The sequence below is a fragment of the Salvia hispanica genome, chromosome 5 (assembly GCF_023119035.1).
Source record: "Salvia hispanica cultivar TCC Black 2014 chromosome 5, UniMelb_Shisp_WGS_1.0, whole genome shotgun sequence".
Taxonomy (NCBI): domain Eukaryota; kingdom Viridiplantae; phylum Streptophyta; class Magnoliopsida; order Lamiales; family Lamiaceae; genus Salvia; species Salvia hispanica.
In genome coordinates, this window is record NC_062969.1 from 3,079,181 (window position 1) to 3,101,594 (window position 22,414).

General features: G+C 35.2%; 5 protein-coding genes across 5 annotated transcripts; 4 read left to right on the forward strand and 1 right to left on the reverse strand.

The window, feature by feature from the left end:
- The first annotated feature begins 3,684 nt into the window (after window positions 1–3,684).
- On the forward strand, window positions 3,685–5,167 carry LOC125186005 (probable hexosyltransferase MUCI70). The gene is made up of 2 exons (XM_048082304.1): window positions 3,685–4,237; window positions 4,551–5,167. The coding sequence occupies exons 1-2, from the start codon at window positions 3,685–3,687 to the stop codon at window positions 4,901–4,903; spliced, it is 906 nt and encodes a 301-aa protein (XP_047938261.1). The 3' UTR covers window positions 4,904–5,167.
- Window positions 5,168–8,341: 3,174 nt separating this feature from the next.
- On the forward strand, window positions 8,342–8,776 carry LOC125188267. Its single transcript, XM_048085039.1, has one exon. It carries the CDS (start codon window positions 8,342–8,344, stop codon window positions 8,774–8,776), a length of 435 nt encoding a protein of 144 aa, XP_047940996.1.
- Window positions 8,777–9,399: 623 nt separating this feature from the next.
- Window positions 9,400–10,038, forward strand: LOC125188001. The gene has a single exon (XM_048084714.1). The coding sequence runs from the start codon at window positions 9,454–9,456 to the stop codon at window positions 9,895–9,897; it is 444 nt and encodes a 147-aa protein (XP_047940671.1). The 5' UTR covers window positions 9,400–9,453; the 3' UTR covers window positions 9,898–10,038.
- Window positions 10,039–11,590: 1,552 nt separating this feature from the next.
- LOC125188000 (nuclear intron maturase 1, mitochondrial) lies at window positions 11,591–15,237 on the reverse strand. Its single transcript, XM_048084713.1, has 2 exons — window positions 13,137–15,237; window positions 11,591–12,669 (listed from the first exon to the last, which is right to left on the reverse strand). The coding sequence occupies exon 1, from the start codon at window positions 15,227–15,229 to the stop codon at window positions 13,193–13,195; it is 2,037 nt and encodes a 678-aa protein (XP_047940670.1). The 5' UTR covers window positions 15,230–15,237; the 3' UTR covers window positions 11,591–12,669; window positions 13,137–13,192.
- LOC125188268 lies at window positions 12,233–12,673 on the forward strand. Its single transcript, XM_048085040.1, has one exon. It carries the CDS (start codon window positions 12,233–12,235, stop codon window positions 12,671–12,673), a length of 441 nt encoding a protein of 146 aa, XP_047940997.1.
- Window positions 15,238–22,414: the final 7,177 nt, after the last annotated feature.

Consider the following 22,414-nt stretch of genomic DNA (forward strand, 5'->3'; position numbering starts at 1 on the left):
TATTTATATTTCACGGTAGATTTTATAATTTAAAAATATATAAAATATATTTTATATATAATTGTGTTTATATTTTTATGGTATATACCTTAGTTTACGGCATATATCTTAATTTACAGTATATACCGAATTTCGGTATACCGTGGTATTTGAAAATTCATACCGTTACCGTACCGAAAGTCACGGTATACCGAAAATTCGATATTTTCGGCATTTTTTCGGTACGATACGGCCGATATTTCGGTATTTCGAAATTTTTCTCCAGCCCTATACTCATACGCAAGCTCTGACGTTATGCGTTGAAGATACCAAACCATAGTTGCTTATTTTCAAGATTCTTGAATCTTTCTATATTTTGGATACAATTTATCTGCACGTAATTGGTTAGTTACATACTACCGCGCGTGACGCAGATAATTCACTTCCAAACTCTTCAATTCAATACTATGATTCCAAAACTGCAAACTATGAAACTTGAACTTCAGGTATTATATTAGTTTGTGTTTATATCATTTTTATATGAATCCATTGAGAATTACTATATTTTAGAGGGAACTACAAATTTTGGGACCTATGTCTAGGGGTTCGAAGGTTAGACACCCCTATGTTTCAAAAATACCGCCGCCCACCTCTATGTTTGGACCTTATGTTATTTAAAAGACTTTTTCATTATTCATAGACTTTTAAGTCTTTTTCTCACTCGAATTTAACCAAAATGCTACTAGAAGGGTTTTTTAGTCTTTATCATGTACTCTTTTCTTTTCCACTCTGCCACTTATGTCTGATGTCTTTTCTATTTGAACTTCATACCAATTAAAAGGACCATTCACTTCTTCTCTTCCCTCTCGATGGAGGGCTTTTAAGCCCCTCCTGAGAACTTTTGTTTTTGTTTTTTCTACTTCAACTTTTTGAAAATTATCAAAAATTTTCTTCAAAATTTGCATTGGTAAAAAATGGACGTCCTTGTTGGAGATGATAAAGAAAGACTCAACCTTTAAAAAAATTAATACTCCATCCGTCCCAAGATAAGCGACTCACATTCATTTTTGGGACGTCTCAAGATAAGTGAGTCATTTCCTTTTTTGGTATTCTCTCTACTTTGTTAACTCTCTTACTTTATTCACTTTCCACTTTACTAACAAAACCTCAATTCCTTAAATCTCATGCCGAAAAGTTTGTTCTTACTTATCTTGGAACGGAGGGAGTAATATAATACTATTATATTAGCTTTCATGTGAAACATGTAGACATGAAGACAAATTATTTCCTTGAAAATTGTAAATTATTAAATTTTATATTGTTTCAGGTACCAATAAAATATTACAATTTCATTTGAGCTACCCCTATAACAACGTTAAAAGTTGGGGAACCAGTGAAAAAGTCCTTCAAATAATATTAATTAGGTTCATACACAGAGGTGTGTGACGATACTTTTAAAACATAGAGGTGTCTAGTGTTCGAACTAATATACATAGGCCCTAAATTTATAGTTCACTCTGTATATTAATATGGGACATGAGAATGACCTACACACATGAACTACGCATTTATAAACGTATGAAATTCTACACATAAATAATTCACGCATAACAGGGCTTTAATGAGATTCAAACTCAAGTTTCACTTCATTTCTACGTAGGATCAGATGTACTACATTGGATTTAATTTGGGCAAAACACTTCACTCTTAAAGTTTGCGGTAAAGACATGAAATGACATATAAGTAATGCATTTTTTGGTTTGAAGAATAAAATAGACAAGTGTGTGACTCAACATAGACGACTAAATATGATTAATACACATATATGCATATGAGATTTACTATTCCTAACGTTTTTCTCTTGATTTTTCTACTAATTTTTGTTGCTTGTGATGGTGAATATTCATTAATTTTATCGTGCTTTTGCAATTGCGCAAGACGTCAAAACTAGCCTAGTACGAAGCCCAATCATTACAATGAAATTTCTTACTGGGCCCAACAGAACTAATGATATTATGAGACGGCCCACATATAGAAATGCTGCACCTATACCAACGGCAGTTGCCCCTAGCTTGTCATACAACACTAAATTCACACTTTCATTTGGCCGAAATGGAAATAAATTACTACCCGCTCCATTCCATAGTAATGGAAGCGTTTCTTTTCGACACAGAGATTAAGAAAAATTATGTTAGGTGGGTTAAATAAAGGGAGAATAAAGTGGAAAATAAAAAAGGTAGAGAGATGAAGAGAGAAAAAAGTAGTACTCCCTCCGTCCCAAGGTATTAGACCAACTTTCCCTTTTGGGATGTCCCAACATATTAGACTCATTTCCTTTTTTAGCAAAAAGCATCTATCTTATTTTATTCTCCACCTACTTTTTTCTCTCTTCTCTCCCTACTTTTTCCTCTCTCATACTTTACTCTCTCCACTTTAACTATTTAAATATCAATTCCTTAAATCATGTGCCCAAAAGAAGTGAGTCTAATACTCCGGGACGGAGGGAGTAAGATATACTCCCTCCGTCCCGGCTAAGATGACACATTGCTTAGCCGGCACGAGATTTTAGGAGTTATTAGTTAAAGTGTTTAATTGGAGAAAGAGAAGGTGGGTGGAAGTATTAAAGTATAGAGATAAATAAAGATGAATATTTTAATAGGAGTGAGAAAAAGTGGTTGAGTGTATTAATTGGAGAGAGAAAGTTACCAAAAAAGGAAATGTGTCATCTTAGTTGGGACAGACTAAAAAGGAAAACGTATCATCTTAAGCGGGACGGAGGGAGTAGTAAAGTATGTGTGGAAAAATGTGTTGACTTTTACTAAAAAGGGAAATGACTCTATTACTATGGAACGTACTAAAATAGCAAAATGACTCTATTACTATGGAACTGAGGAGAGGGAGTACTACATAATAAGAAAAGATAATATAAAAAATATTATCTCATTCCTAAACTTTAATTATAAATACTAAACATAACAACTAAAAGAGCAAGGAATGACATAGATTTTGCACCATCCCAAACATAGATTTTGCACTAAAACTCACAAAAATGTATATAAACCACGGCGCATGGTTTTCTCGAGTGAGATTTCGTAAATATTCCTCCGTTTTTTATTAGTAGAAACATTTATTTTCAGCACGGAGTTTAAGAATAGTATGTTAAATGGATGATGAAAAAAGTAAAAGAGATGAAGAGAGACTAAAGTAAAAGAGAGAGTTACTTTTTAAAAAAAATAAATAAAAATGACTCAATTAACTTGGAACATTCCAAAATAGAAAAATGACTCTATAACATGGAACGGAGGGAGTACTCGGTATCAATCGTGATGCAAAACGTAAGAAGAAACTAACTGAACGGAGAAGAAATTCAGAAAAACCCTAGTTTCTGTGAAAACAAAATTATAATTATCAAATCTACTGCCTCCAAAAACAAAAAACAACGCTATTTATAAGCGTCTAGAAATCCTAAAAATTCAAAAGAAAAATAAGCAAAATAGGAAAACCTAATATTGTGGAACGAAAAATAATTACTCCTAATATTTTTTCCTCTACTATATTTTTCCATCTATAAATTCTACTCCCTCCATTCCATAATAATAGAGTCATTTTGTCATTTTGGTAAGTTCCATAGTAATAGAGTCATTTCCCTTTTTAGTAATAACGATCACGAATTCTTGATCTGACGGAGCTACAGATCGTGAATCCATGGAGAATTGCAAAGGGGTGGTGGTGGTCTCCGCCATATTCAACGACCACGACAAAATCCGGCAGCCCGTGGGCCTTGGATCCAAGACCTTAGACCTCGTTTGCTTCTTCATGTTCGTCGACGACGAAACCCTCGATCGTTTGCACTTGCACAACCTAATAACGCCGAAGAAATCAACCAAGAAGCTGAAAATCGGTGCGTGGACGGTGGTTAGGGTTTCGAGTGAGGAGTTGTACGAGAATCCGGCAATGAACGGCGTTATACCGAAGTATTTGCTCCACCGCCTCTTCCCGAATTCCAAATACAGCATTTGGATTGATGCCAAGTTGCAGCTGGTGGTGGATCCGCTTCTCTTGATTCACTCACTTGTGATCAAGGAGGGTTTTGACATGGCTGTCTCCAAACACCCCTTTTTCTTGCACACCATGGAGGAGGCCGCCGCGACGGCGCGGTGGAGGAAATGGTGGGATGTGAGTGGGATCAGAGCTCAGATGGAGAGCTACTGTGAGCATGGTTTGCTGCCATGGAATGCATACAAGCCTTATCCCTCAGGTGTAATCTTGTTTCACTTTTTTTAACTTTGAAATGTTGATTCATTGTTATGATGTTAATTGCTTCATTTCTCATGAGTTTGTCTTTGAAGGCCTAATCATGACTTTCCCAATCAAAGTTGAGTGGTTTCTAAGTGAAGGTTTCTTTCTTTTTGGCAATTTGTGCATGTTGCTTTTGTTATATATAAGGCTCTTCTTTTTGCATCCACAATTTAGGGAAAATGATACTATTATAATAAGTTACTTCTATTGATAAATAAATACCCATAGGAGCTAATTTATGAATAATTTATGATGTATTCCTTAAATTGCAGATGTGCCAGATAGTGCTTTGATATTGAGGAAACACAGTGTCCCCACAAATTTGTTTTCATGCCTAATATTCAATGAGTTGGAAGGATTCAACCCAAGGGATCAACTTCCCTTTGCATTTGTGAGGGACAACATGAGGCCAAAACTGAGGCTAAACATGTTTGAGGTGGAAGTGTTTGAACAGATTGCTATTGAATACAGACACAACACCAAAAACCAACATGGTGGTGGTGGTGGGGCCAATGTAATGGGTCCCAGAAACTGGGGTTACCACTCAGCTTTATTTGCCAATGGTACATATGGGAAATGTGAGGGGTATCTTTTAGATATGTGGGGTGAAGTGGTATCCCCATGACTGATCTAAGTTTTGTTCTGTTTCAACCAATTTTTTTGTCTCTTGTCAATCTTTACAGAATCATCAATGTAGAAACCAATCAACCAAGAATATCCTAACAGAAAAGCTGACAAAAGGTGGAATTAGTTGGCAGTGATGTTTGATTTAGTGAGCACAGGCCAATCATATGTTGATTGTTATAATATGTTGTTGGGGCTTTAGTTTTAATGAGTTCAGTTGTTTGATAGTTCTTTGTATTTTACACATGATTAATATTTGTGTAGTACAATACTCTAGACGAAATAATCAAAATATTAGCATTTAAATAAATTTGATGACCCTAAACTATTGTAGTATAAGTAAATGTATAGAGCTTCTAGATCAAGACCATGCCTGAATGTATGACTAGAAAATGTTGGTCTCTGTTGAAGTTCATTTTCATTAGCACTTATTAAAGTAAAGGGTTCTAGAAAGACATGTTAATAGTTGTATGTTCGATTTGTTAAATAAAATAATAATGAAATGTGTTTTAAATGTTGGTCACTGTTAAAGTTCATTTTCATTAGCACTTATGAAAGTAAAGGGTTCTAGAAAGACATGTTAATAGTTGTATGTTCGATTTGTTAAATAAAATAATAATGAAATGTGTTTTATGATTGAGCTGTGAGATTATTTTAGTTGGAAGATGGAGAACATGACTAATTATTAGTACATGACTATTCATCTAAGATTGAGTTGTGAAATTCATTCTCATGAACCAAACACAATACATATTTAATCCCGAGATTTAATCTTTCAAATCGAACAACTCCTTCGTAGTGTACAATCAATAAACGTTGTATAGTATACCATTAGTACTCTTTCCTCAATGATGGTTTATGGACACTTAGTGGCATTCTCATAATCCTCTATTTGTAGGTGTTTTGTAGCAATTAATATAGTTGCATATTGACTGAAAATAATTTATTCATTGAATTTTGTGAAGCAATGCAAGTATAGGTAGATTGAGTAAATAAGAGTCATAATTGTGTAGTTGCAGTGACAGTTGAGAAAATAATTAATTAATATTGACAATTAATAATGGGGAGGTGGCGTGCTTAAAGGGCTTCAAATTTGTTATGGCCCTAAATCGAAACATTAGTACTATTATTTTGTATTAGAGGTGATAATATTGGATTACAGCCTCATTTCGTTTGAGTTTTTGTTGTATTTTGAAGAAATAATAAAAATATCAATAATATACTTATGCAATTGTGTCTAGAGTTGTCAAGTTTCCCGGCTCGAGCTGGTCTAGCCCAATGCAGGCATAGATCAGAGAAACAGAATGGGTTTGGGCCGAGATGGTTAGTTATAGTACTAAATTTAATTGGGCAATTTTATGAATCTAGGATCAAACAAAAACTAGGCCCGTGATCAGCCCATCTAATGCCCACACGAATTTGTACTAGTACAGTGACTACATATCATAAGCTAAATTAGTACTATTATACTCCCCCGTCTCAATCTAAAAAGTCTTATTTTGTCATTTCTATCCGTCCCAGTTTAAGAGTTTTATTTAGAATTTACGATATTTGGACATAAAATTTAATCTTATTGTTGATGAAATTTACACTCAAATGTCATTACTTTCATGAAAATAAAACAGAACAAAATCCTAAACATACAAAAAGTCAAAAGGGTCTCACTTTCCACTATATCACTTTAATTGTTACATACTCCGACAATTTCTTAAAATCTGTGCCCTAACTAAATTGCACTCCTAAACTTGAACAGAGGGAGTATTCCTTTTTATTCAGATTTCAATTTGAGATATAGTAGCATCATACTACCTCTGTCCCCCAAATTTTGACACAGTTTACCATTTCGGTCCGTCCTTGAAAGTTTGACACATTTCAATTTTTACCATTTTTGGTAGTGGACCTCATATTTCACTAACCCATTCTCACTCACATTTTATTATAAAACTAATACTTTAAAAGTAGGACTCACATTCCATCAACTTTTTCAATACATTTCTTAAAATCCGTATCGGGTCAAACCGTGTCAAAACTTGGGAGACGGAGGCAGTAACTTATAAGGGAGCCATTAAATTTGAAATGTGTAACATAATATGATCACTTTATTTATTATTCACGTGTATGCATATATTTATTACTCTATGTATATGATTAATTTCTACTCCCTTCGTTCCACTTTAGGAATCCCAGTTAAGTTCAGCACGAGTATTAAGAAATGTAAAGGAAAGTTGGTGAAAAAAAATAGTAGAATGTGGGTCCTGCCTTTTTATATTAGTTTTATAATAAAATGTGAGTAGAAAAAGGTTAGTGGAATGTGGGGCCTAATACCATTTATGGAATATTCCAACCGGGACTCCTAAAGTGGGACACCCAAAAATGGTAAACCGAGACTCTTAAAGTGGGACGGGGGAAGTAATATTTTGGTATAGTTTCCGTATTCAACTATAATGCTTCTTTTAAGAAAAATAAACTATGTTTCTATAATTAATATATCTAGTTGGAAGTGGAACTCTATTTATTTCCACTTGTCAATAATGTATTGGTGGGGCATACAAATCACACTTCCACCTTCATATGCCTAGACCAATAAATATTTTCTCGCCAAACACACCATTTAAAAATATAACTGGTATAGACTCTAATATATATCATGCTCCTTATCTTAACTAGCCGTAACATGAATAGTATATCAAACGAGCCCTTAGTATCTTGATAACCGAACTTATAATTAATCAGTTTATGAGGCCTAATTAGTTATTACTCTCTCCGTCCCGGCTAAGATGACACATTCCTTAGCTGACACGAGATTTTAGGAGTAATTGATTAATGTGTTTAATTGGAGAGAGAAGAAATGGGTGGAAGTATTAAAATACAGTGAGAAAGAAAGATGAATATTTTGGGAAAAAGTGGTTGAGCGTATTAATTGGAGAGAGAAAGTTTCCAAAAAAAGAAATGTGTCATCTTAGTTGGAATAAACTAAAAAGGAAAACGTGTCATCTTAAGTGAGACGGAGGGATTCATAAGGAGCCACAATTTTTGGTATCTTGGCAACCAAACTTATAATAAATAGTTCATGAATCTGAGCCGAATTGATTTGTAACGGGCCGCAATTTTGTAATGACTTTGCAACCGAACTCATAACTAATGAGTTTGTGGGATCTAATCTGGGCCAACTAGCCTAATCGAGCGGCCCATATATGTACATAGTTTCCCTCACGCATACCCCATGTTATTATTAGTGGTCATAACCTACTAATCTACCTGTCCATCTCTTGTATACCATCTACAATCAAATAGCTTCGTTTTAAACTACTTCTGTCATGACAGCATAGTGGGAGCTACCTAAAGTTGAGAAAGACTTATAACAGAACCAATAAATTCATAGCTAAGTATATATACATAAGAGTTCAAGACCAGAAAACAAGCCAACCCACAACTGACAATGGCCACAGCAACGATGATTGAAACTCAGAGCAATGCAGCAGAGATCCACCGTGGACCGGTCTCCGGAGAGAAACTACACGAAATGCTGGACGAATTCTCCGTCCCGAGATGCCTGTTCTCTGGGGTGGAACGGATCGAGGAGTTCGGGTTCAACCGGGCCACGGGGTTCTACTGGGTGAAGCAGGAGAAGAAGACGGAATGGAAGGTGGATAAGGTCGGGATGTCCTACTACGACACGCAACTCACCGGTTTCATCACCCCCGGGCGCTTGTCGAAGATCACGGGTGTGAAGGCAAAGGAGATCATCCTCACACTCACGGTCACCGACATTGTTGTGGGGATCCCATCTCGTGACAAGGCCAAGTTTGTTAGTAGCACTGGGATTTACCGCGTCCACCCCATTGCGGCCTTTGAACCTCAAAATCAACGTTAAATAAAGGCAAAAAAAATAACTTGTTGTAATAAAGTCTTCGTGCAAATCCGGATATGGTCGCATTGCTTTCACGTAAGAGCAACCGGTGTTAGGGTTTGTTACAAGTCTCATTTACTATGTCATTGAGCTTTTGCATAAATGGAATAATCACACTAGCGTCTTTCCTTTGTCCATGAATTAAGTAAGCTATTTCAAATATATTAGCATTATTTGCAAACTTCTTTATCCCACACGTTTGCAACATCAAGTTTCAATTTTGTCATTTTGATTCATCACAACTTGTCTGTGACGTAGGTAGAATACTGGTTACCTATAACGTGAGGAATGTATGGCTATTAAGATCAAATTACGCTTAAATAAAACAAATTAAAATTATAGATAAGGTATAGAATAAAAATGTGTATAGATTTATTATAAAATTTGTAGTTTACCTGTCTCAGTTAAGTCAACTACCAACTAAAATCATTATCGACGCAATAAATTCCGTCCCAATTCCACGTGGCGCATTTCCTATACTACCCCCGCCGAGTTCGAAACAGACACTAGCAACCAAGGGCATTTCCGTAACTTCGCCCAAGCGCACCTCCCTATAAGAACCCCCCTCAGCTTGCTTTACTGATTCAAATTCAATCCGTTTCAACCTGATTTCAAAAAAAATCCCCAAATCCGCCGCGGAAATGTCGACGTCGCAGCAGATCGATTCCCACCGCGAGAACGCCGAGGTGTACAGCGGCGACGCGGCGGTGTGCAAGCAGAAGTCGAAGGAGCTGCTGGAGAAGATCAACATGCCGCAGGGGCTGCTGCCGCTGGACGACCTCGTCGAGGTCGGCCACAACGCGGAGACCGGATTCGTGTGGCTGAGGCAGAAGAAGAGCAAGACGCATTACTTCAAAGGAATCGGACGCAGCGTCTGGTACGACGCCGAGGTGACGGCGTTCGTCTCCGATCGGCGGATGAAGCGCCTCACCGGCGTCAAGAGCAAGGAGATCCTGATCTGGATCACGATCTGTGATATTTCGATCAAGGACCCTGAATCCGGTAAAATTACGTTCGGTACCCCTACCGGAATCTCCAGAGCTTTTCCGGCGTCGGCGTTTGAGGAGGAAGAGGAGAAGAAGTGATGGATTTGATTATGACTGTGCAGCTTGCTTTGAATAAATCTGGTTAATTTCTCTGTTTTTAACTACTTATGGTTTGCTTCATATTTAAGCAATTTCTAAATGCTGATATGAATGTATTAATGTGGAATATTTTACTACCAATATTCGTCTAATTTCTCAGTTTCGCTGCATTATTCAGCACAAATGCAATTTAGATAATATTGAATCCTAATTATAGGAGCTGATCAATTGATGATATCATTAGCACAAAACATGAGATTGTAAAGCAAAACCAATTTTTATTTTTATTTAAAAAAAAAAAAAAAAAAAAAAAAAAAAAAAAAAAAAAAAAACTTGAAACTCCCAATACAAGTAGGGGTACAAGTAGGGGGTATTTGGTTTGCAAGATTGTATCCCGCATTAAATTAATAATTTGTTTGGTTCATGAGATTAAGTCTTTCAATTCAATCCTAGATGGATAATCATGGGATAATTAGTCTTAGCTACCCCCTATGACTAAAATAATCTCACAACTCAATCCTACATTATATCTTGGTATCACTGTAGAGTTTATAAGTTAGTGTGGTTACGTGGCGTTGGGTAATGCAATGCGCTTTAAAAGTTTCAACTACAAATCTGAGGAAGGTGGATCACACGAATTTAGTGTGTCCATATTTATGGGACCATAATCATAATGGCAAAACTACCACTAATCAATGTTTGTATACCATCTTCAAAATAATCCAGGTGATCTCTGGAACTTTTTATGTCTACTGTTCCCCAACTACAAGTCAAAAAAATACCATATATAAAGAGAGAGATGTTATGATAAGTAACTTACATAACATAATATGTGAACTCTATTTTTATTTAGTTTTTATGTATTTTAAGTTATATACTCGTATTTAGTTTGATTCTATTATTTTAGCTGTTATTTAAATGTGATAACTAACTTATGTAAGCATCGTATGTGAGCACTATTTTCATTTACTTATATTATTATTGTTATTTTGTGTTATACATTAAACTTGATTTTAATATCTTAAAAGTTTTTATTCAACTTAATAGCATATTCCCCTTCATCCTCAAAAAATAGACAAATTTGTAGATAACGCAAGTTTTAATGTGCAATTGATAAAGTAAGAGAGATGAGAAAAAAAGTAAGAAAAGAGAAGGGAAAAAGGTAGTGAAAGGACGGGAAGGATCACCTACTCCACTAATCCTGGTGGTGGAAGGAGTGTTGGTGAATTATGGGATTCACATTGTAAATGATTTGTAGAATTATTATTTTTTGAAAACATTCTATATTTATACTTGTTTTAATTTTTGGGGACGCTCCAAACTAACAAAACTAGTCTATTTTTTGAGGACGAATGGAGTATAATCAAACTAAATATATAACTCAAAACAATTGGTAAGCACTATTCACATAGTTCATGGTTTCATGCAGCATAACGTATCTCTTATATACATAATTCTTCAAAGTACCTTTTATCATAGTCATTAGTCATTGTAATTATTATTTTGTCATTAGCAACACTTACAAGCTCGAGCATTCAATTCTCATACTTAAACCACCATGTTAAAATAAAATCTAGCATGCTCTATTATTTGACATCTAGCATCTTAAACATGTAGAGGCTTTTAAGTCCCTTAGTAAATTGCCCTTTAATCTAAGTAAATTTCAATGCTTAAAATGGTTAGGGCGGCGGCATAAAGAAAATTTTAGCCAATATTAGTATTCGTGTATCTATTCTATCACCTAAAAATGCCTTGAAATAGTAAAGGAAAATTTATTTAGCATACAACCATTGCCCTATTAACTAAATTAAGTGGTTCAGCCACCCTAAATTCTTAAAATAACTAAAACCCTTAAATGAAGGTAATGAAACTGCACAAAACTAATCAATGATACAGCCTGCCATCAATTGGAAGTTGTTGTGGAGTTAAGGCAATTTTTCCCTTAAAGCTTCAAGCTATGCTTTTCTCTCAAACTCTATTTCATCCTCTCTCCTTATTTTCTCACTTCTTGAACACACCTACAAAAACTCCTGATATGGAGTGTGTGTGTGTGTGTGTGTTTATATAGGCAAAAAAAATTGGGTAGGCGGCTAATTTATTTGTTAAAGACTACATGCCGGAGTGAGGAGGCTGCCTTTATTTTTGACTAACAATGGAGTGAGACTGTTTGGTCAAGAAAGGTTGGTGAGTCAGCTGCCGAGTTTGACTATCACAAATAAGAATTGCTATAATCCACAAATCTTTCATACTGATTAATCATACCCCCATAATCATGTACTACTATATAAATGCTACTGAGAAAAAGGGGACTCCAAATTAGGAAGGTCTCAAAAACATGGAAACACCTTCAATTATAGAAACTCAGAGCAAAGGAGCTGAGATTTACCAGGGAGAGGCATGCAAGGAGAACCTTGGGAAGCTCTTGGAGGAATTCTCGGTGCCGAAAGGTGTGTTCCGTGTCGGTGAGGTCGAGGAGGTTGGTCTGAACCGATCCACGGGGTTCTTCTGGTTGAAGCAGAAGGAGAAAACGGAACACTACTTCCCGGGCCTAGGGAGTATGATATATGATTCGCAGATCACATCCTGCATCGATCAATCTCACTTGACGAATATCACAGGACTCCAAGCGAAGCAGTTCTTCATCACGGCTACAGTCAGCGATGTACACGTTGGGGTCACCTCCGACGACACAGTCAAATTTACCACTACACTTGGTTTGTCGCGTGACCAGCCGATCTCTGCCTTTGAACCCGAAGATGAGAACAAGAGCATCTGATAGAAGCAGAGTTTATCCATTTAGAAAGCCGACAATATAAATTATTTCTTGTTGCTAATTTCTCTATTCCATGTGCAATAAAAGAAACTAAAATTGTTTCTTTTTGACATACAACGGAGTGTACTCGGTTCAAAATAGTAAAAGTTCTCTACTTTTATATTTATTTTGGTTTCTCCTATTCATTGTATTACCAGAAGATATATGAATTGTCATGCGGTATAACCAAAACAACTGAATAAATATCCCAATTACAAGAGAATCAGTTAATAACTGAAACAAAGTTGAAATAGTGTTTCATAACAATTCACATGAATAATGAACAAAAGAAACGTCAAGCGGTAGAACCAACACCAGGCTTAAACAACATATAAACGATCAAGAACTATTTAAAATCTAAACAGGAAATTGAGACAAACTCGTTGGAGACTATCTCTGAAATTGCAGTAGAGAGAGCAAAAGTTACCTCTTTGTCAAAGGCAGTCCAATCCAAACAGAAACTTATGTTGTTCAAGATACCCACTATGGCATATTTTCTGTCCCTTTATCATTTCTAAACCGGTCACTATAACACCCAAGGACTTTGTAGTCCCACACGATCTCAGATATCCTGTCTTGAGGCAAACATAAACCTTGTTGTTTAACTGATTTGTTGAGTTCACAGAAAAACTTTGCATCTTGTAATCTGATATACTCCTGGAACAACTTCTCATGATCAGGAACCCAATTCCTAGGGAAAGGAGTATAATCACAAGATGGGATCAACGACATGTGAGAAAATTGAACGCCTTCAATGGCGTCAACAAGTCCCATTCGCAAGAGGTCAGAGTACTCTGGGGCAGAGTTGTTAGTACTTTCCCTCAGTGGACGGCTAAGGTCTCGTGCAGCAATCTTATACACCTTAGCACGGGATTTCAATCGATACCTTGCAGCATATAACTTAGCCAGAGAGCTTCGGATGACATAGGCACAAAACCCAATAATTTTCTTCCTGTTATCCGCGTATCTGTACCAATCAGCCATGGTCTCCAGTAACTTATTCATTTGGGAATTGGTGTGTGCTTGGCCCGAATACAGCATAGGCGTGCAAGGCAGTGGCTCGGGGTCCTTATCACCCTTCAAAAAAGCAAGCCGCCTGAACTGGCGTATACATTGTTGGAGGCTAGCTGTAACCGAAAGCAAAGTCCCAACACCTTTCTCATTCACAATGTTCCCACCACTTCCAGTGTAACGAAGAGTTGGATATATAACTCTACGGCATATAATATGATCAAGAAATTGAATCCCCCTTGATATATGCTCAATTTCCACTTTTGAATTGTCCAGCCTGATCCCAAATGTCCTGTCACAAAACTCGATTATTTCCTTCCTTATTACTACAGCTTCCTCTCTAGGGCCCCTTATCCCAATTAGAAAATGACCTGCATACCTAATATAATCCATTTTCCGAGTCTTCTTCTTGCCACTCGAGGGTACAAACTCCGGCCAAGAAGGGTTATGACAGCCATCATTTATCGAATACTTCCATATCGAATCAGTCTCAGAGGGCTTAAAAAACTCGACTATCTTATTTTCCATCATATAATCAAGCTCATTCAAACAAACATTCATCAGCAGAGGGCTCAAAATTCCACAATAACCATAACTAGGCACCTCAGCAGCTTCCTCCGGAGAGAAATCGTAAAACGCCCTCAACCAATAAGGGTCGGGCTTAGGCTCGTCATCGTTCAATATCCTCTTCCTCGTCTGCCCCTTCTTTCTTTTCTTTCTACTCACATTCTTGCCCTCATCTTCCAATTGCTTGTGATTTTTCCCCACCTCTCTCATTCCAGATTTAATCAAGCTCAATACCTTCTTATCTTTCACAGATTCTCCAACACATCCCAATACAACACTAGGATTTACATTACTAAAAATCTCACTTAAATCGCCTCGAATAAACCACAAGTAGCCAGCAAAATTACTCCTGATTGTTCGAATAACAGTGTGAGGGTTCCTACCTGGACGGAAAGCGTGGGATTTCGCAGAAAATCGCGGCTCGAAAACAGGTTCCAGAATCATCAACAGCACCTCCTGAACCACCCGGTCCTGAAACGGGGGATCGCCGGAGCTCAATATGGATTCAATTCTCCGTCTCGAGAGTAATGCAATTGGCTTCTCCTTGGGGCTGCGGATGAGCTGCTCGAGCTTCGAATTCCATCGGAATTGGCTGTGAACGACGGCATCCCGGAGGGAGACGAGGCTGGAGAGCGTGTGGGAGGGAATTGCGTTTTTGGGAGGGTAGGAGCCAGTTGCGTGAGCGCAGGCGCGCTGATAGGCGAGGACCCAGAGATCGAGTTTTGTGAGGAAGCCGGTGAGGTTTTGGAATGGCTTTTTCGTTTGGGAGAATGATTTGACCCAGAGGTCTGATAGAACTTGGACTGGATCCTCTTTGAGTAGGGCGTATGGGTCCTGCTTCGGCGTTGGTGGCTGTGGGCGGCGGTTTAGGTGGTGGGAGAAATGGCGGCCGGTAGAGGGGAAAGCGTTTATGAGGTGTTTGATGTTTTGTCTCACTGACATTTTTTACTTTTCAAGTCAGCTGACTGAATTTCACGTTTTCAATTTATTCCCAATTTATATGTGAAAATTGTTCCTTAATCGAATTCTTTTAATAATTTTTAAAATTTATATGAATTTTTTTATTGAAATTCTTCTGAATTGGGATTCTTATTATTTCATTTCGAAAATAGTTGTTATAATAGTCACATTTAATTACTAAGAATTTCAAAATTATTAAAAAAACTAATAATATCAATAAAAATTTCGCGTGCACGATTGGTCTCGTCCTCTCGACTTCACTATATGAAAGTTCTAATCAAGGATGCCGAAATTGTTAAAGGATGCCGAAATTGCTACCGCATTCAACGAGAGATGTACCTACATTACGACGATGGCAAGTTTCGCCGGCAATCGCTATTCTAGGTCCGTGTTGTTTCCTTTCAAATCTCATATACTTGTTATTTTTCTCGGTTTCTTTTGTTAAAGATTTCAATTTTATTTTTCAGTTTTTGCTATCGTCTTGTTGAACGAACATTTTTAGGAATAAAAAAGTTGTTGATTTTATTTCTAAGTAGAAATAGTTCATTATAAACGACCTAGTTCATTTTTAAATTGTTAATTCATTTAAAAAAATATTACTGAATTTAAAATAATGTTCTAATGACCTTAATTGTCTTTTATAATGACTTGTTTTATTTGGTTTTTCCAACTACGTTGGAGGGGTGTTCTGCTTTAATTTAACCACGTACATGATAACACATAAACCAATTTTAAACACATAACTGAATAAAAAAAACGTTCATTAAATGGCACCATTGAATTCATTGTTATTTCGTTGTTAGTTCATTATAAATCATTCAAATCTTAAATGACCTAGTTCATTTTTAATTTATTATAGAAAATTCAGATCTTCAATAAATTAATTCGATTTCAGGTTGTTTATTCATTAATCCAAATTTGTCATAACGAACTAAAATCATGTTATATTGGCCTTATATATTCTCTTATAATGATCCATTTTATTTGGTTTTGGGTTCTATAAATAAAAGGTGGTCTGGTCTACCTTTAACGCGACCACACACTTTGTTAGCGGTGCGGATCACCTCCAACATTTAATAAAACATCACCTAATACACCAACAAGAAATTGACATGTGGATATTATTTATAAATTGATAAAAATACTTCCACTACAGATTCCTTCGCCAAACACCCTTTCTCTCTCTACCTCTCATCCCCACTCAAACTTGCATTTTAGCAATTTAAACCGGACAACATCAAAATCCAGCGTCTTCAATTTCGCCGGCAATGATCTCCCTTGCTGGAATCCAAAGAGCCGACGACCTCCGCCGCGGGAAGCCGATGATGGTGACGAATCTATTCAATTCTCTCTCTACCTCTCATCCCCACTCAAACTTGCATTCTAGCAATTTAAACTGGACAACTTCAAATTCCGGCGTCTTCAATTTCGCCGGCAATGATCTCCGTTGCTGGAATTCAAAGAGTCGACGACCTCCATTGCGGGAAGCCGATGATGGTGACGAATCTGAATTCAAGCAATAAAATTGAATACAAAGAACAAAGGCAGAGAGATTTACAAATTCTATTCAAGATCTCTGCGTAAAACCAAAACTGAAAGTACTGCCACATACACTCCTGAAGAAGATAATGCAAAAGCTTTGCAAAACAATGTTGAAAATTTTCCGTCTCTTTTCTTTTTACATATTTGTTCTCTTGTGCATTGTATAACCATGAATTTAATCATAAACCACCAATATAGTTTCAGATAGGAAGCAATGCTTGAAAATTAAGAGGGAAAAGAGAGATTTAATGGTGGTTGCCAATTTGTGAGGGAAGGGAGAGATTTAAAGTGCAGTAAGGGTGTTTGGCGTGAGTAAATCTGGAGTGGCAGTATTTTTATCAATTTATAAATAATATCCAGATGTCAATTTTTTGTTGGTGTATTAGGTGATGTTTTATTAAATGTTGGAGGTGATCCGCACCGCAAAACGATGATAATCTAACATAAAGTCGAGTAAATAAAGACATAAAAGATATATTGATTACAAAGGGACATAATCAAAACTGATCCAGCTACAATAAACCGGGGGGGGGGGGGGATGAGGATTATTTGTCCATTAAGCAAAAAAAAATTGATAGAAGAAAGATACCTCAAGCATACCATGATCATAATAAGTTGAAATTGTCACCGTAGCGTCTACAATGACTTTTGAGATTTGGCGACCTGTTAAACAACAAAAGATTAGACCAATTTAAAATCATGAATGACTTTCAACAATTTTTTACCTCTCAGTGATGTACTACTCCTTTGTTCAAAAAGTTTTGCTTGATTTGATGAATGTAATGAGATGAATCAGGTTCATTTCGGCAAATCGTGAGCTTCATCTGATGTTCTGTGCTTATAATTTATTTAGTTTGATGATATAATCTTCTATTTTATTGAGGTTGGTTAGGTATTGGTGCGTGGTCAGTAAACTGGATTTGATCAGCTAGGAGATGTCACAAATAAGGTGCCATAAAATATAGCAAAATCTAAAACAAATATTTTACTATTAAAAAGACAATCCTATTGAACATATTATAACTAAACATTGTCAGCCATAACGGAAGCTACTAATCTTAGATTTCAAATTTAATTGACACAACTATTAAATCTAAGCAAAAGTATACCAAATGTGTTGATTAGTAATCCGATGAGGATGCAACACTAATGGGAATAACAAAACATCAAATTGCAAAATAAAACAGGTAAAGTAATGAGCATTGACAAGCCCAGTAGCATATTCTTCACTATAAAATCTATTTCTCCAATTAAGATCATACTATGTTTTTATAGTAAAGTGTCTTAATCTTATAAGTTATAATGATTTCTTTTATTCATTTTCATGTCAAATAATTTCATATTTATACTAACTTACAAATTATTATTATATATTCAAGATCACCCTTATATCATACTATTAAGAATTATAAAAAAAATCAACTATATCACATAATAGCCAAATCACATAGTATAACATCATATAGAAATCAAATATAATATATAGTCACCCAATCGCATCCTATAGCCCATAAAGCATTCATATCATATCATATCATATCATATCATATCATATAAGCCCCATTAATATTGTTCGATAATAAACCTGCGCACACTAATAAATCATTCTGTATATAGCCCAAATGGTGGGTGCTACAATATAGTGGGAGTTATATAGCCCATATAGGTCACCATATATAGTCCATACAGTGGCGTTGTATAGCCCATATATTGGGGGTCGGATAGTCCATATAGGGCGAAAGCCACATCATATTATACGGTCCTCTTAGTACAAGTATCACATTTATATTTTAGACTCTTAGTACAAGTATCACATTTCTATTTTAAATAACGAGGTGAGACCCTTTATCCACTAAAAATATTTCAATCATTTTTTTTTATCTAACTCACTCTTTTACCAATCGTGTATTGCGTGTGTCCCTTCATATATTTATATTTAATGTTCAAGAATTTATTTTCATTATCTATTTCTCAATTTAATGTGGCCAATTTTTATTACGAGCGGGTTTCTAGTATCTTAACATATTTAATAAAATTTCTAGGTTATTCTATAAGCAAGTGAACAAATTTAAAAGGCAGATTTCATATTCTTTCTAGATTATTCTATAATATTTAAGTAATTAAAGCTACGGTTTAAAATTACGTGACATATATATATATAGAAAAATATCAATATAAAAGTGCATCTTAATACAAAATTCAGATCAATCCAATTAGGAGAATTTCTTATTGGAATAGCAACAAATGTAGAAAAAATAATATTTTAGATGGAAATTGGTCATATAGTGAATATTAAAGGATCAATGGGTGGAATAGTAAAAAAGTTATTCTTTTTTATTCATTAATATCTATCCACAGAGAAAAAATGTGTTTTATTTACAATTTTTTTCTTGAATACGTTTTCTTGGTTTAATTAGGAGCTACTTAAACTGCTAAAATGCTAGGAGATGTATAGGCAGCCACTGGAAGGGCTTGCACTTCCGGGTCTTGCACTTCCGGGTCTTGCACTTCCGGGTCTTGCACTGCCGGTGTGTGCGTATCCAAATGAGATATGATTCCAGATCAATTAAAAGTTGTTAAATATCTTACAAATCACGCTCAAGAATTACGAAACTTCTTGAATTTTAATTAATCAATTAAAAATTTTGCATGTGAATTACTTGAATTCCAATAATATGAAACCATTGAATAAAAAATAGAAATTCTTAAATTTTAATCAATTACAGAAAATAAAAAAGTTGCAGATCTGAATTACGATATATAAAAAATCAAACTTAATTTTAATTAATCAATTAAAGAAACTAAAATTTTTATGCGAAGTTCTTGAGTTCAAATATATGATTAATGAAACTCTTGAATAAAAATCGATTAGTAGTACCCCCTTTATTCCATAATAATAGAGTCATGTTGCCATTTTGGTACGTTCCATAGTAATAGAGTCATTTCTCTTTTTAGTAAAAGTCAACACATTTTTCCACACCTACTTTACTCTCTCTTACTTTTTTTTCTCTCTTCATCTCTCCATCTTTTTAATTTTCCACTTTATTCTCTCTTTACTTAACTCACCTAACACAATTTTTATTAATCTCTGTGCTGAAAAGAAATGCTTTCATTACTATGGAACGGAGGGAGTATATAATTTCCAAATATATTATCGATAGTTAAAATTGAAGTTCAAATACTTACCATATTATCCAACAATAGGAAGGTTTCTGTTCACATTTTCTTGAACTAGTCCATTTGCAATTCAGCGAAATTTGTTGGATATTATGATGGAGGGAAACCAATTATAGTCGTAACGAGCTTATTTTGATTTTTAAGCGGGAAGTTGGATCCAATTGATCGGCAACTCCAACAGTAACATCGTCCATTTTAATATGATATCACCAATTTGTCTTCTTAAGTACTTCCTTCATTCCACTATAAGTAATCAATTTTTCATTTTGGGTTATCCCACAATAAGTAATTAATATTTATTGAGGCAAAAAAAATACATTTATCTCTCTTACTTTATTTCCATTCTGTTAAACTTTTATTTCTTATTTTATTCTTTCTTGATCTCTCCTACTTCTTCCTCTATCGTACTTTATTTTCTCCACTTAATTTAATAAATATCATTTTATTAACTACTGTCCACAAGAAACTCCTCACATATAGTGGGATGGGGATGGAGGAGTATGAAGTTTACTATTGAAATTTTAGTCAAGCTACTAAATTGTAATAAGAGGTGTTATTATTTTATTTTGAAAATTAATTATTTACAAAATAGATAGTCATATACACCCTCCTTCCACAAATAAATTTCTTATTTTGTCATTTTCGTTCGACCACCAATAAATTTTCCATTTTCTTTTTTACTATTTTTTGTAATGGACTCCATATTTTACTAACTTTATCTCACTCACGTTTCATTATAAAACTAATACTCCACATGTCCGTTATTATGAGTCTCATTTCAGTTCGGCACGGGTTTAAGAAATATGAAGAAACGTGAGTGGAAAAAGACAGTGGAATGTGTGACCTATTTTTATATAGAGTATAAGTTTTTAATGATCCCTCTGTCCGCAGAATGCTGTCCATGTTTGACTCAGCACAGGTTTTAAGAAATGTGAAGAAAAGTTTGTGGAATGTAGGCTCCACATTTATGTACTAGTTTTATAATAGAATGTGAATGCAATGAGTTAGTTGAAAGCGGGGTTCATTTACAAAAAAAAATGTGAAAAAGCAAAGTGGACAACATTTAACCGACGGACCAAAATGGCTAAACTGGACAACATTTCACGGGCGGATGAAGTGAAATGTAAATGGAATGCATTAGTGGAATATGGAGTCTACCTACCACTAATAGTGAAAGTAAACCGGGACTCTTAATGGCGGACAGAGGGATATATATAAATGTATGATCCACCTTTCACTAACTTTTTCGACGCACTTTCTACTACATGCTTAAAACTTGTGTCTAGTCAAATATATATACTCCCTCCGTCCCACTTAAAATGAAACATTTGGAAATCGGCACGGGATTTTATGCAGTGTTGTTTTGTGAGTTAAAGAAGAGAGAGTAAAGTAAGAGAGATGAAAAAGTAGAGATGAGTTATTTCTATTTTAGGAAATGTTTCATTTTTAATAGGACAAACAAAAAAGGAAAACGTTTCATTTTTAATGGGACAGAGAGAGTAGTTTTTAGTGAACTATAAATTTGGTTCCTAAAAAATAGATTTTGCACATTTTAGATCCATAAACTCGGATTTCTGGAAAATTATTAATCACATTGCATGTCCTTCTCTATTTATTATTCCCTCCGTCCGCGAATAGGAGTCCCGTTTTTCTATTTTAGTACGTCCGCGAATAGGAGTCCCGGTTCACTTTTACCATAAGTGGTAATAGAGGGTCCCACCTTCCACTAACTCATTCCACTCACATTTCATTTAAAACTAATATATATAAGTGGGACCCTTATTCCACTAACTTTTTTCCATCCACTTTTCTTACCATTTCTTAAAACCTGTGCCGCTTATGAATGAGACTCCTAATGGTAGACGGAGGGAGTATTTCTCATTTTGCCCCTGCACTTTTCGAGAGCATACTTCGTCTATATAATTTTATTGATATTTTATGAATCCAAATTTAACATGTAGTACTAGTTTCAATTTATATAAAAATGCAATGTGCATATAAATGAGATAAGTGAAAAATACACATTACATTTTTTAGAATATATTATTTTATATATTTGTATATAGTTAGGTAGGATCCTATTATAATGTTTATAAGTTATAATATCATAATCCAAAACTAAAACTAAATCTACACCCTTAGATTTTAAAATGAGTGGATGTGGTTAAAGTCCACAAATTTCAATAAATAGTAGACAAAATATCAACAAAAGGTTAATATCGTCAGATAATTTTCGTAGTTTTTTTATAAAAATCAACATACTCCCTCCGTCCCGGCTAAGATGACACATTGCTTAGCCGGCACGGGATTTTAGGAGTTATTGGTTAAAGTGTTTAATTGGAGAGAGAGAATGTGGGTGTGAGTATTAAAGTAGAAAGAAAAAGAAAGATGGATATTTTAATGGAGTAAGAAAAAGTGGTTGAGTGTATTAATTGGAGAGAGAAAGTT